Source organism: Carassius carassius, chromosome 46 (assembly GCF_963082965.1).
Source record: "Carassius carassius chromosome 46, fCarCar2.1, whole genome shotgun sequence".
Taxonomy (NCBI): domain Eukaryota; kingdom Metazoa; phylum Chordata; class Actinopteri; order Cypriniformes; family Cyprinidae; genus Carassius; species Carassius carassius.
The window spans coordinates 7,188,170-7,204,658 of record NC_081800.1 but is presented as its reverse complement, the minus strand read 5'-3'; the positions used below and the strand labels follow the sequence as shown (position 1 = coordinate 7,204,658).

General features: G+C 39.4%; 1 protein-coding gene across 1 annotated transcript in view; it reads right to left on the bottom strand.

Annotated features, from left to right (window-relative positions):
- Positions 1-4,527: 4,527 nt before the first annotated feature.
- The window catches only part of LOC132129636 (sterile alpha motif domain-containing protein 10-like), a 94,483-nt gene continuing 82,521 nt past the window's right edge, over positions 4,528-16,489 (bottom strand). The window contains exon 5 of the mRNA XM_059541279.1: positions 4,528-4,680. Coding sequence (XP_059397262.1) covers positions 4,658-4,680 — 23 coding nt within the window. The 3' untranslated portion in view covers positions 4,528-4,657. The remainder of the gene's footprint in view (positions 4,681-16,489) is intronic.

The window sequence follows — 16,489 nt, the reverse complement described above, 5'->3', positions numbered from 1 at the left end:
TTTCTCCCGATTTCCACCCGGACAACAATATTGCTACACCATCCGTCACTGGGCGCCGTTTTAGACCAAACGCTTGCGCTCCCATGGCGTCTGTCGTTGCTATGCAACCAAACTGCGCTCTCCATGATGACGACGAAGTATCAGCAAAGGATTAATTGATTTCTAGCCTCACCTCGGCTTGCATTAGCTTTACTACTAGATATATTTCTGGAGATGAGAAGGAAAAACCCGCCTGGAAAAAGTAGTGCACCACGTTGCTTCCATTATGAGCGTGCTCACCGCGGCCGCGCGCCTACGGTTGAAATAACGACCTTGAGCACGAAAAAGATGCGATATGTGAACGGCCCCTAGAAGCAGACGTCTGAAATGAAAAGCAAGAACAGCTATTTATTTAGCTTTAGACTGTTAAATGAAAATTTAAAAATGAAATGTCATAATTATAATGTTTTGAGAGTTTACTTATGTAATTGTTGCATTAGGCTATTAATTAATGTTTATTGATAAGATCTAGCTATTTCATATCTCTTCATTTACAGCAGCTAACAAATTAGGGTCTAACCTTCTGAGGAGAGGCCTTAAGGAATTGAATTTGTCAAATAAATGAATTAAATTTTTCTTTGCGTTTGTGTATGTGATATTATATATGACGACACATCGTTTGTGTATGTGATATATATGACGACACACAACCCAACCCCCCCGGTCCTTTTTAATATCTCCCTAATTCTGAGGTCTCAAGGTTGGCAAGTATGCTCCAACCTCACGCTGATATGTGCCAGTAGCTAAAAATCCAAGGGTGGACAGGAGTTGGATTTGCACGGGAATGGCTTTCGAGCGATTTGTTTCTCTCTCCAACACTGGTCCTAAATCACGACACAAATCCAGCAGTAAATTTTTGGGAAAGCGGTAGCCTACCTACTTAGAAGCCACTCTGTGCTCTCGCCAAGCAGATCAGAGTGATCTTGGAAAACGCGCTCTCTGCGGAGCGCATTGTTTGCCAAGTCTTCCAATAACGCAAGATAAGACATTGCACTGAGACAAATATATTTCACATCTATCTTTTATAGGGTTTGACACCAATTAAGCATCGTGTTTAAAACTAGACATTATAAATTGAGTGTTTTAAAGGAAACACAGGACATATGTGGATTGCTTAATGCTTACTGTGAACCTCTTAAATGCTTTTTATGTGTAGTGTCGCTATTCTACCACTAGATTATCTGCGTAAGCATGCTCAGAGGTGTGCTTATATTTACACACATTTCTACGTATAAGTACAACTTGGTGAATCCCACACTTTGCATGAAATTGTTCTTACGCACTCACTACGCACAAATCTGTCCGTACGCACCATTGATAAATGAGGGCCCTGGAGAAGCTTGAGGTATCCAGACACATGGGTCCTTCATGAAAAAAACAGCACGGTAATTAGCTCTAAGTCTGCTCTGCACCTGTGTGTGTGTGTGTGTGTGTGTGAGAGCGAGACAGCTGGTGCTCTGGACAGATAGATTCTATGATGGTGGAACAACTCAAACTTTTTCTGTTCTGGTGTATCACACAGTATGAGAGCAGGCTGCTTTAAAGCGTTAATCAAAACAGACAATGACATTATATGGAGCATTAGTGGTGTTTCATCTGTTTATGAATCAGTGTTTTGAACACAATGACTTTCACTCTCATGCACTGAATATTTATCATTCGTTGAAACAACTCCATTTTGAAGCAGATGATGAATGAACAAACCAAAGAAATTAACAAAAAAGTGACGTTTTGTTCCTGAAAAAGGACTTGAGTGAATAATTCAATGACTAACATAGAACAAGGGAATCAGCTGCTGGAGTAACATTGTAACCTGAAAAACAGTCACTGAGCAAATCTTTAAACAATTACCAAAATCTTTTTGGAAAACAAATTCAAAAGATTTGAGTTAGAAGACATTATATCTGAATATAAGTTAAAGCATAACAAGCACGTTACAGTATATGTACATTACCATTCAAAGGTTTGGGGTCAGTGAGATCATTTTAAAGAAATTAATAATTTTATTCAGCAAAGGATTCAAATGGATCAAAATGAACAGAGATGCATAATCTTACAAAAGATTTGTATTTCAAAATAAATGCTTCTCTTTTGAACTTTATATTCATAAGAGAATCCTGATAATCAAATTTATGACAATTTCCACAAAAATATTAAGCAGTTTTCAACACTGTTAATAATAATAAATGTTTCTTGAGCATCAAATCGGCATATTATTATGATTTCTGAAGGATCATGTGACACTGAAGACTGATGCTGAAAAGCTTTACATCACAGGAATAAAATATGTTACAATAAAACAGTTATTAATATTTCACTGTTTTCACTGTATTTTAAGAAAAAGCAGCATAAGAGACTTCTTTCAAAAACATTAAAATATCTCAATTACCCTAAAATTTATACAATGCACATTGACATATTTAAGAACTATGTTTAGATTAACATTTAGATGTATATTTAATCTATTTTATAAATCTACAAAACATACTAAAAGACTAGTTTTTCCAGAATGCTTGTTTACTGTAGGTCAATCATTTGCTTTTACAGTAGGTCACATTTTTAAGAAACGTTCTTTACTTTGCATTTATTACAATAGTGAAAGAGAAACTTCACATATGAGAAATCTGTATTTTTAAAACTTTATTCCAAAACACACGCATACAGCTGTTTTTGCCACACCGTGTCTTGTATAATCATGTTGGTAGCAGGTCATCACATAACCAATGTACATTTCCCTCATTTCTTTGCATAACAAGATTTAAAAGAAGCCCATTGAATGTCTGGAGAGGAAAAAAATGCTAGTGTGTCCAAATGCATGACGCAGCAAAACGCTCTGGAAACCCACCAATCATTACGTCACATGAAGTTCAGTCTCATATAAACCCATTCAACCTGGATGGACTGAATTGGTTTGTGTCATTTTGTGCCAAATGTCTATCAGCTTTGACTGTGTAAAAGCCTTGAACAATGACTGGTGTCATGAGCATCTGACAATCACGCTGACACTTAACGAGATTTTACAGTAACTCAGAATACAGACAAACATTTAAGCTTCCTTAAACATGCCACTGCATCACAGTGTTTTAGTTGTTAGAGCATTCAAGATTCATCAGAACTAATAAAGACAAAATCTCAAAATGGAAAGAATTCAATTATCTCTGCAAGTTCTCCTTAATCATACTAGAGGAAATGAACGGTCTCTCTGAAGTACACACTTAACATGCCTTCTTGTGTTCTTGGAGATAACAAACCTCATTACTCAAAAGCCTCGTTCACACAGCCAGCAACATTTCAAACATTCATAGTTAGCTTTTGAATTTATGATGTTGAGAAACACAATTGCCATGTTCATACAGAGCCAACACGGTTAAACACACTGATCCAATGAAACCCAACTATTTAGTATTCTCTCAATCTCAAGCTCAAAATAGCTGACCTAAAAGAGAAAACTGACGGTACTTGAGGGTCTAGATCTAGAATCTAGAAGCGTTTGCTTGCATGGAGTATGTTGCAGACCTAAAATTTGTGATTGTAAGGTAGCCGTTTTAAAAACATTCTCTAACAGGTCTAGCCATGCAGACATGTGGCACCGCTTTACATTATTGCTTTGTAAACAAGGACAACTTGGACTTCTACGAGTGACAGTGATCTAGACACATACTCTAGAGTAAAGGTATATTTATACTCTGATATATTATTTGTGTATTAGGAGAAAACCTGCTATATCTGTGCAAGATTTCAAAATGACAATGAAATCAAGAATATATATCTTAAAAGTTTTTGTGAAGGTAACAGCAGGAACATTATACAAAGCTCTTGAACGTCCTGAGAAGAAAAGCAAAATGGTGGTTGGTTTTTCCATGTGCACATCTGATATTGTCAACATTCAGTGTTCATTTTCAAACAAATTGTCCATAATATCCAGTTTCAGATCATGTAGTCTTTGTTTTTATCATTGTGAACATCCCTTTAACGTGAAGTCAGGAGTGGAAAGATACTGGATAATCAAACATCATGCCCTATTCTATATCTAATTCTCAGCAAATTAAATGATATAATCTATTGTGAGAGGTAGGAGGAGGAACTGTCTGTTTCCACACTTGTAGAAACAGGATTTCTTCAGCATTGCATCGATGTCCATGTTAAGTGAGTGATACTGGGTTAAAGAGCAGGTCTGTCAGATGTCCAAACACTTGGGGAATCAAGGCTGCTGATATGAATCACTTTTTAACATGATCTGAGATCAATGTTCATCTTCCGATTTGGATCTGAGATAAAATTTCCGTCAACGTCTTGAAAATCAGCATCTTGATCCAATCCGTATCCTCATTATTGTCTGACAGAGCACTGGTTGGTGCTCTAGGTTTTGAGACTTGAAGCTTATCGCTATATTAGAGTTTTAGAGTTTGACTTTGTCCAATTGAGTCTTTGAAACCCTATTCATATTCAGATTTATATGATACTTTTTATGCAGATCCAGATAATTTGGTGTTGAGTTAACAGTCCACAGCTCCACCTCCAGGCAGATTCTCTCGCTCTCTTTCTGTCTGTAGCACTTTGGAACAAGGCCTCCCGTGTCTGCCAGGAAGTCGAGAGAGCTGCCAAAAGGATAGACGAGCTAAGATATGTTGCCGAAGGAAGCTGTAAAGAGAGAAAAGAGACAAGAGAATGAAAAAGGCATAAATTATTCATGTGATTGCAGGAAATACATGTGGAGAAGGGATGTGCATCACAGAACTTCTCTGGTTTGACATTTACTCACTATCCATGGATTTGGCTTCTTATCTATTAGATCTCTTTGTACCTTCATGTTCTCCCCTCTAATGTTTGCCATATGAGTGAGAAATTCAGAGCTTTAAAAACACTCATAAATGTGTATCATGTGTATCAAATTCTGTTCCCAAAGGCAGCAGCAACATTACAGATTAACATTATAGTTACATCTTTACAGAGGCCTTTCTTTACACCAAAGTCCCTTTAAGGCAATTCATGTCATTCGGCGGCCATCTTTGAAACGACTCATGGGCAAGCGAGTGCAGCTCCAATCTCTTTGGGAAACAATAAATTCTCCAAAACTGTTAGCCAAGCTTATGATTACGTTTCATAAATGTTTGCTCCAAAAGCATAAAAAAGCTTATTTTTCAGACTAGATCAGCCAGTGGCAAGCTGATTGTTTCTATAGCAACTGGGACATATAACAACAGCTGCAGTGACACACCAACCAACTTTACCAATTAGCGATTGGCTCATATATATATATATATATTATATTTATTTTACATAATATTTCAACAGAAACAATTAGAAGTTAATAGAAAATATAAATCTGAAAAATAAAAATGTAATTATATTTGTTAAAAACAAATAAAAAGTTAACTTCTTAACTAACTGAGTGATCTGGTAAGTTTGTGTGTAATGTGAATAATATTTTCTTAAATAAACCTGTGAAGATACTGGAATATGCATTTGATGGGAACTTTACCATCCCACCTGACAACATGGTGGATATAGTACGTCCATATTTAATTCCCACTTCACTCATATTATATAGAACATGCTTTTGTATCAGTTGCTAATGTAGAACCTATTCACACAGTGGACTATATGATTGTGGGCATGGGACCTCCAGTGAGTCAGGTGCAAAGTGCTGTTTCTGATGGTTAGCAGCCAAACAGAAAACTTATTGGCTGATGCTGATAATTAAAAAAATAAATAAATACTGTGTGGTATATCAGGCTTGACAGCATATTGGTTGACCACTGGTTGACACCACAAATATAAATTCTACCTTTGGGGGTACAACAGCTTGTCAGAAGTAATGCATTTTTTTATCGCTGTCTATGGGATTTCAAAACAGTCATTCGATTAGGATGCTACATTAGAAGACAGATGCACATGTATTAATCTCAGTAGGTTATGAAAAAATGTCAAAAACTGGTTTGGATTTGCACAAATATTGTTCAAATTTAATTTGACTAGGTTATACTTAGAAAAATACTTCAGAAACAAGCAATTCTTAAGAATCATACAGTATGTGCAGCAGCCATAATTCATATGTGAAGTGCTGTGGCGACAGACCGCCCAGATGTTGTTTGAGAGTTTGAGTGGAGCATGTCTTGTGGTAGCAATTAACATAACTCTCCAGAACATCACGGTGAGCTATATTTCTTATCCGTCACCACCAGCAGAGATTGATATCAGAGAAAAATTCTGGAAGGATCTTTTCATCAAGGGCAGAAACAAAAAGGACTAAACAAATGAGATCATACCAGAATACATCAAACTGTAGAAGCTGGCTGTCTACTAGAAACACTGCATGAATTTTTTCTTTTTTTTTAATGCAATCAGTTTGTAGAGATTGTAAAAAAAATGTTGACTGCAATTTAGAGACATGTTTCTTCTGGCCTGGGCAATCAGTGATAGTAGAAAGAACATATGAAAATGAAAGTAAAAAAAGATATTCCATGCATATAAAGGAAAGAACAATTCAAATCGCTGGATAATGGACAATCAGAGACAAAAACGCATTTGAGCAAAGGAACAGAAGCTGCCATGACATCAAATGACAAATTGCCAAAGCTGGTGAATGTAGTATCAGGTTAACTAATGGGGTAGGAACCATGTGTAGGTTGTTGTTGTAGGGGGGAACGATAATAAAGCCGTGGGTTCAATGGATGTGCAGCTGTGGTCCTTGTGTTAAGCCTCCTATAAAGGTTACAGTGTACCTATAAAACACATAACATGGTGTCAGACGCAAAAAAGTAATATTAACGGACGTCGAACAAATAAGAGATAACACAGGACGCAGGCTAGTTGTTTATTTGCTTTCTCTCTGCCGATTACTGAAAGTTTGGGGCTAACGCTAATGCTAGCGAGCTCACAGACGGCAAAATGAATCAGTTTCAAGTTTCCCCACCAGAAAAGTTCACATTTAAAGACGAAGACTGGATTAAATGGATTAAACGCTTCGACAGATTCCGCATCGCATCTGGATTGGAGACACAAGCGGACGAAAATCAAGTTAATGCACTGATTTACACAATGGGGGAGGAGGCGGAGGATATACTGGTTTCTCTGCACCTCAGCCCAGAGGAAGCGAGTGAGTACGACACAGTTAAGAGAAAGCTGGATGCTCACTTTGTAACACGCAGAAATGTGATCTTCGAGAGGGCAAAGTTTAACCAGAGGCAGCAAGAAATGGGCGAGTCGGCTGACAGCTTTCACACTGCGCTGCACTGTCTAGCGGAGCACTGCGGATACGGGGCTCTGCATGACGAAATGGTGAGAGATAGACTTGTTGTGGGTCTGAGAGATAAACGCTTGTCAGAACAGCTACAACTCGATCCCGAACTGACTCTAGAGAAAGCAATTAACAGAGCTAGACAAAGCGAGCAGGTGAAGAAGCAACAAGAAATGCTAAAAATGAACTTTAAAGCAGATATTTCCAACGCTCAGCTTGACAGCATGCACGCGCGACAGCGCAGCGGCGCACGCGCAAAACAACTCAAGCCACAATACAAGCAAACAGAGAAAAAACAGAAGGAAAGACAGGTACAATGCGGCAGATGCGGTGATTCAAGATGGCATAGCCAACAACAATGTCCAGCTAAAGAGGTAATATGCAATAACTGCAGAAAAAAAGGACATTACGCCAGAGTGTGCAAAACTAAAAGAATGTGTGAAATGCATGTAGCTACAGTGGTTGAGGACACTGGTGAGGAAGTTGCATTTCTGGGTTCACTGTCAGCGGACGCAAATGACAGCCCATGGATGACAGACATACATGTGGAGAATCTCAATGCACGCTTTAAAATTGACACTGGCGCAGACATCACCGCTATATCGGAAATGCTGTATAACCAGGGCAAGTTCAGCAGGCTGGAGAAGTCAACGAGGGTTCTGCTGGGGCCAGGAGGGACTCGTCTGAACGTGAAGGGCAAGTTCACAGCCACCCTCAGTAAGAACAGTAAACGTACTAAAGAGGAAATTTATGTTGTGGAGGGGCTGTGCACACCACTGCTAGGCGGGCTTGCTGCAGTGGCACTGCAGTTGGTCGCCAGAATAAATAACATCAGCCTGGACTCCAAAGAGACAGTAAAAAGGGAGTTCCCTAAGCTTTTCTGTGGACTCGGTAAAATGGAGGGCGAGTACAACATAGTATTGAAACCAGGCGCTCAGCCTTTCTCCCTCTCAACTCCCAGGCGCATCTCCCTCCCACTCCTGCCAAAGGTCAGAGAGGAGTTGGACCGTATGGAGCAGCAGGGAGTTATCTCAAAGGTGGAGGGGCCCACTGAATGGTGTGCGCCTATGGTGGTGGTGCCGAAACGCACAGGAAAGGTGAGAATATGCACCGATCTTACAGAGCTGAACAAATCAGTTATGAGAGAAGCATCCCCTCCCCTCAGTTGAACACACTTTAGGACAGCTCGCTGGGGCCAAAGTGTTTTCAAAGCTAGACGCCAACGCAGGCTTTTGGCAGATTCCACTGTCCAAGGAGTCATCTCTGCTAACCACTTTCATAACTCCGTTCGGGCGGTATTGTTATAATCGCCTGTGTTTTGGGATCTCATCAGCACCAGAACATTTCCAAAAGCGCATGTCACGCATCTTGGAGGGCCTGGTGGGTGTTCTATGTCAGATGGATGACGTGCTCATCTGGGGAGCCACACAGACGGAGCATGATGAGAGACTGTGGAAAGTACTGTCACGACTGCAGGAGGCAGGAGTGACGCTCAACGATAAGTGTGAGTTTTCTAAGAGCAGGATGAAGTTCCTGGGGCAGGTCATTGAGGCATCAGGCGTCAGTGCTGACCCTTATAAGGTGAGCGCTGTAAAAGCTATGTCAGCACCCAGTAACGTCAGCGAAGTGAGACGCTTCCTGGGGATGACAAACCACCTGGGGAAGTTCCTGCCTCACTTGGCTGAGAAAACACGACCACTCAGAGACCTGCTGAAAAAGTCCAGTATGTGGGCCTGGGGGCCGCAACAACAGCAGGCCTTCGATAACATAAGAGAAGATTTGACGACACCCCCAGGGCTTGCATTGTATGACCCGAACGCTGAAACGCTTGTCTCCGCTGACTCTTCCTCATATGGGATGGGCGCCGTTCTTCTCCAGCGGCAAACAGACTCAGAGTGGAAACCTGTGGCGTATGCCTTGAGAGCCCTCAGCAGCACTGAGCAGCGATACGCCCAGATCGAGAAGGAGGCGCTAGCATCAACATGGGCCTGTGAGAGGTTCGCAGAGTTCCTAATTGGAAAGAGTTTTCACATTGAAACCGACCACAAGCCTCTGATTCCTCTACTAGGCTCAAAGAGCTTAGATGAACTTCCTCCACGCATACAGCGCCTGCGTATGCGACTAATGCGGTTTGCCTACACCATATCGCATGTGGCTGGCAAAGACATCGCAACTGCAGATGTGCTGTCCCGAGCTCCCGTCAGTCACACTGCAGAAGGATTGCAGGAGGAGGAAATCAACCTCTATGTTGACTCTGTTGTAGCGAATCTCCCAGCTACAGAAAAGAGGTTAAGAGAAATTCAGAGACACCAGGATGATGACCCCATACTCAAGCACTTGAAGAAATTCTGTGTCGAAGGATGGCCAGATAAATTCTCAATTAACAGAGTGTTCCAGCCATATCTGCAATATTCAGGTGAGCTCACAATTCAAGAGAGTCTACTGTTGTATGGCAGCAGAATAGTCATCCCAGCGTCACTCAGGGAAGACATCCTGTCCAAGCTGCACGAGGGCCATCTGGGAATAACAAAATGCAGAGAGCGAGCTAAGCATTCAGTGTGGTGGCCAGGGCTCAGCAGAGAGCTGACAAACATGATAGAGAAATGTGATGTGTGCAGCCGTGAAAGAGTCAATTTCAAAGAAAAGATGATGTCTACTGAGTTTCCACCAAGACCATGGTTCACTGTAGGAGCGGATTTATTCCAGATAGACAGCAAACAATACCTGGTCATCGTGGACTAGTTCTCCAGATATTTTGAAGTAGCAAAACTGACATCCACAACATCTGGAACTGTGATTGATCATGTCAAGTCTATCTTTGCTCGTCATGGTATACCTGAAGTGGTCCGCTCAGACAACGGCCCACAATTTGCATCTGAGATATTCAGGCAGTTTGCACAGGATTGGGGGTTTAGTCATGTGACATCCAGTCCCCATTTCCCACAGAGCAACGGGGAGGCGGAGCGCGCTGTGAGGACGATCAAAGGTCTTCTCAAGAAATCCAGCGACCCTTACCTCGCCCTGATGGCCTATCGAGCTGCTCCCCTGGCGAATGGATACAGTCCCACTGAACTTCTGATGGGGAGGAAAATAAGAACGCCAGTTCCTGTCATTCCATCCAAGCTCAACCCAGGGTGCGCAGACATGGATAACCTGAAAAGAACAGAGCAAAGGTACAGACAAAAACTGCGACAGAATTATGACCAAAGACACAGAGCACGCGACATGCCGTTCCTTCAACCCGGGGATCATGTGTGGGTCAAAGATACAGTGGAAAGAGGCACGGTGGTGTCTACTGCCGGCACGCCGAGGTCATACATCATTGAGACGCCCGGGGGCACTCTGCGAAGGAACAGATACCATCTTTCACCAACCCCTGTGGCTCCTGGAGAACCTGCTGACTTAATTGAACCAGCACCCGAGAGCACAGTTCTTGATGACCCACACACTCCTGTCACACCCGGAGCACAGTGTGTAGCCAGTCAGCAGTCTCCTGTGTGTGAAAGACGTTTCCCAGCCCGAATAAGGAATCCTCCATCTTACTTGAAAGACTTTGTTCGGTCTTAGGAATGGCACCTGAGTTATGGAGGAGGGCAGAGAGTAGTTGATTGGCGCCAATTAATGTTGTTGATAAAGTGTTTACAGAAGCACATGTTCATAGTACTTCACAGCTGAACAGTATGGAAAAATTTGAGAACCATAAATGTGTGTTATTACTGTTACTGAACTTGATTATCATTTTAATGATGGTATGGGTTATATTTTCAGTATAAGTAATCGGAAGAGCCTTCTGTTATAGTTTAGAAATGCCTTAATGTTATTTTTGCATCTGCACAAAGATTATCCTTTGCTTAGAAAGGGGGATGTAGTATCAGGTTAACTAATGGGGTAGGAACCATGTGTAGGTTGTTGTTGTAGGGGGGGAACGATAATAAAGCCGTGGGTTCAATGGATGTGCAGCTGTGGTCCTTGTGTTAAGCCTCCTATAAAGGTTACAGTGTACCTATAAAACACATAACAGTGAAAGTCAGAATGATTGGTGAATGTGTCATCTGCTGCACAGCTTCTGATGAAGACACCTGATGAAGGTGAAGGTAAAGACGTCCATTTATGAGAAAAACGTTTAGAATGCAAAGAGAAGTGCCTTTCACACATACAGTCTTTACTGGTAAATTACCAGTAAATTACCATTAAGAGATCATGTGTGAACAGGACCGTTTCAAAAATACCAGTAAAATAGTTATGGTAATTTACAAGTTTGAGAAACTCTAATATTACCAGTAAATTGTGCTCTGTGTAAATGTAAAACAAGATTGTGCGTATGAGCACGTATGAGTTCAGAACTTGCTGAAGTAAGACTCCGGGCCAGTCATAACATTCTGACGCAGATGACACGTTTACTCCACGCTGTTTACGAAAATCAAAGAAATTTCGAAAGCTGTCTAATACGATTTCTTTATACAAAAAAACAGCTGCATAAATGTCAACATTTGACACAAAAATGAAAACATCAACAAAAACACGCATCCCACTAATTCCAAACAACCCAATTTCAGTAGAGAACAGTGTTCAAAATATACCAAAGCTTCCATTAAGGTCCACTATTAGGAAGACAAAAAGTCTGAAAAGGTGTTTCCCAATTTAACCCTTGTGCTGTGCTGAAAATCTTTTACCTAATTTGGTGTTCTCGATCAAACATGACTGGCATTTAAAAAATAGCTTACATAATGCTATATTATCACAAACTCTTGGATTCAGTCTTTTTTTTTTTCAGTTAGCACAGGATTTGCTTTTCTTTTGGAACTGATTGATTGTATGCTTCATTGATCTGAGCTTATGCACCCCAGTTTTTGAAAAAAAAGCGTTTGTGGATAATTTTGACAGTTCACTCAAAAACTGAGGTGTATAAGCTCAGATCAATGAAGCCTGTAATCAATCACTTCCCACAAGAAATAAAAAAACCTGTGCTAGTTTAAAGAAAAGAAGCTGACAAAAAGATTTAATCCAATATTTAATAATAATATAGTATAATGAGAAATTTATAAGCAGTGATGCAATGACATTACCATTTTGAAGGGAAAAGAACATTCTCTCTGGGTTAAAATGACTGTAACTATAAATTCAATTTACCAGCACAACATTCTAAAATTATGTTGGACTATTATTTTTGTGTGAACATTTCCTTTATAAAAAAATTAAATAAAATTAAAAATAAGGGAGAAAGAAGCATGATGAAAAACATGCATTGAGTAGCTTGTTGTGGCAGATGTTTAGAAGAGCCTCAGGATGCTCTACTGATGGAAACAGGCATATGGAGGAGACAAGCTGATTACGCTAGCGGATGTCTCAGGGAGTCTGTGTGGTTCCGTCGGGTTCACAGCGTTAGCTACATTAACATTTAATTGGTTTGTTGAAGACTTACCATTTCTCAGAGGATTACAAATCGGTCTCATTTAAAAAAAAAAAATTTTACATTTGATATTTGGTTTGATATGTCATCATAGTAGTGATGACTTTTCCCAGATCTTCATATTGTGGAATCAAACATTGAAGCCCTTCAATTTTACAACACTTCTAAATACCACACAAGCAAAGTGCATTACAAAACACGTAAAAAATTCATGGAAACATCTTGCATTCACTTGTACGAATCCTTTTCAGGAAAAACATCTATGCAACATTAGTGTTTAAATACACACGAGGAGACTGAATGACGAGCTACTGACTTCTAAAACAAGACAATAAGACTAAAAAAAGGATGTTTTCCTGCAACTGACTCGTTTTGTTAACTGTGCTATGATGAAGCAGTGGATCACAGGTTTTTCTTTTCTATTTGTGTGAGATGTTTAAGTCTATTACAGTCAGACGATTGGGTGGTCATTTGGAGAAAAGGTAGGTTAGGCGTTTCAATAGAAACAGCAATTATAGTGTTTGGAGAATCTGCCTTGCTCTTGGGTAAATTGCTTTGGTGTGAGGAAGGAGGAGGGTTCGGCGAGGGATGAAGAGGGCAGAATTACTTAGCCTTACTGGGAACCAAAAAAACAAAGCAATTTAGAAGAGTACAGAGGCAACATTTCAGTGGATAAATACCAGATAGCAATTGGACTAAAAGGTCAATCTACACCTCCGAATCACTCATGTGAGCGTTATGAGCATTAACAGAGACCGGCAAAAGAGCAGAAGTGCAGTCCAGAAATCCTCTGATGGGTATCAAGCTGATTGTTAATAGACAACGCTAAATTATTGGGAAGGGGACAGAAAGCTATTACCCTCATATATATATATACACTTTGTACTGACGAATGAAACCACATATGTTGGAGCACTGGTACGTGAGTTGCACTAAACATTAAAGGAGCTGTTCTGCTAACACAGACATGGATTCATCAGGTGAAAACAGCAGGGTTGTGTCCTGAACCCATTCCCCCATCTCTCGCTCCACTTTCCTGTTAAATCTCCATTGTACTGGTAAAGGAAAAAGGGTCCTAAATAAATAAAAAATTAACAATAGATAATTTAAGAGAAAATGATGTCATACACTATTCATGTTTTAAGGACAGTAAGATTTTTATTATTTTTTTTGTAAGAAATTAATAATTTTATTAGTAACGTAAGGATGCATTACATTGGCAAAAGTAATAGTAAAGACAGTAAAAAAATATTTCTATGAAAAAAAAAAACAAATTGAACTATTTTCAATTGATAATAATATGAATGTTTCTTGAGCATTAAATCTGCATATTAAAATGATTTCTGAAGGATCATGTGACACTGAAGACTGGAGTTATGATGTAGAAAATTCAGCTTTGCATCACAAGAATAAATTGTATTTTTACATGGGAAAAAAATGTACTTCAAATTGTAATATTTAAATATTTTACTGTTTTACTGCATTTTGATCTAACAAATATAGGCTTGGAGAGCATAAGAGACTTCTTAAAAAAAAAAACAGTTCCTGCAATTGAATGCAATAGTCACAAAAAGTTTCTTTTTCTGTTTAACAACCAAACTTTAGCCAAAACTCTGATCAAGACCCTTTCTTGGTTAGACTGGTTTTCTCATTTTTCATTCAATCAATATTTCATATTTTCATTCACACCAACTGAATCAAATATGACAGGCGGCTAAAGATGGCCTCTGTTTAGATGTCTAATGGAGACCCTGCTGGCTGAGAGATGCAGCTAAGAATAAACTCAGATAAGCTGTGTCCTCCAGCCGTGCCTAACGGTCCCCAGAAGCCAGACTTAACACGCTCTGACAGGTGATGACAACTATCAGAATCAAACTAATCAGCACTGACACTTTTATTTGACCGTCCTTCGCTCTCTCGAACACCCTTCACCTGTTTGAACCCTCAACCTGATCCTCTGCTTGAACCTCAGGTGAGAATTTTTCCACTGGGTGGTTCAATTAGATTCCTTTATCATAGCACATAGACCAGGACTTGGTGAACTGTTAAATTAAATTTGCCCCCTAAGCTGTTGGTAGAATTCCCTGACACAGCATTTAAGTGGTGTCTAATTCCCTTAACTTGTTAATATGGGGTACATTGGGCTTTGACACTTGCTGAGGCGGGAGTTCAGAGGACATGTCTGCTCTGAGAAAGATCCTAACACTTTGTGTCTCCAGGCTGCCCTTTGAAACTTTGAAAGTTGTATTTAAAGGCACAATATGTCATTTTATATTATATTATTCTGACACATGTAACTGGAAAAAACAATTCACTGAAATACAATTATATACAAATGTATAGAATTATATTACATTATATGATGATGTTTTATTATACAATAGTGATTTATTGTCCTCAAATTCAATTGACTGATATTATATTATATTATTATATTATTGTCACAGATCTGCCAGGCTCTCTCATTTCCACTACCCAGAGCTCCCTGTTACCCGAGTTTTAACCTCCTATATCTGACAGCTTGGTTTTGTGCCCAGTGACCCGTTTTTTGTGTTTTTTTAAGGTTTGTTTTTGGATTACTGTCCTGTTGGAAGATCCAAACATGGCCCATTATAAGATTTCTAACAGAGTCAGTCACTTTTTGATTTTTTATCTGTTGGTTTTTGATAGAATCAATGATGCCATGTGTCTAAACAAGATGTCCAAGACCTCCAGCACAAATTTAGGCCCACAAAATTAAAAATACAGCAATATATTTTATTTTACACATGGAGTACTTTTTATCCCCCTGTTCACCAAACCCATTTTGAGCGTTTGCCACTAAAAAGCTAAATTTTTAGTTACATCTGACCATAGAAGCCAGTCCCATTTGAAGTTCCAGACATGTCTGACAACTGAATATGCTGGAGATTTTTTTTTGGTGAAATAATTTTCTTTTCTTGATTTCTTTTCTTGAAGCCCTCCCAAACAACATGTGGTTGATAATTTTTTTTAAGCTTTTCTGACCCCGAAACCTTTTCCTTGAAGAGTCTTTGGCCACTCAAACTCTCCTTCTACCGTGCATTAGGATGATATAGACACACGTCCTCTTCCAGGCAGATTCATAACATTTTCTGTTGATTGAAACTTCTTAATTATTGCCCTGATGGGGGAAATGGGAATTTTCACTGCTTCAGCTCGTTATTAAAGCCACTTTCTAATTTGTGAAGCTCAATTGTCTTTTGCTGCACATCAGAAATATATTTTTTTGGTTTTTCTCATTGAGATGGGTGATTTATTTGGAATTTGGCCTTTGTTTCCCTCCTATTTATATTTCTGTGAAACAGGAAGCCATGTCTGGATATTTTCGTGTTCATAATCACCCTGGTGTGGTCAAAATTTTGATTATGAATGGAAATATATTTCAGATATATTTTACTCATAAGAATCTCTAGGGGTACTAGTTATTGTGTCCAACATGTAATTGAGAAAAAAACATTTCATAATGATATTTCCCCCCATTTTAAATTCTTATTCTCTAGTGAAACGTTCAATATTTGTGATTGTTTTAAATAAAAGATCAAAAGGATTAACAATGCAGATTTATTTTCACAGCCTTCTTTGATCATATTTACCAAGGGTACCAACAATTCTGACCATGTGTATAACATCAAACTGAATTATTCTGGGCTACAGGATATGTTCTGCAATAGGGACCAACCTGTTACCCTGCTTGTTTCCCATGGCTTCCGCAACCATCATACAATTCACCATTGATTATTCCTGTGAGCACCACTTCCACTGGGAGTTCAGTGGATAAG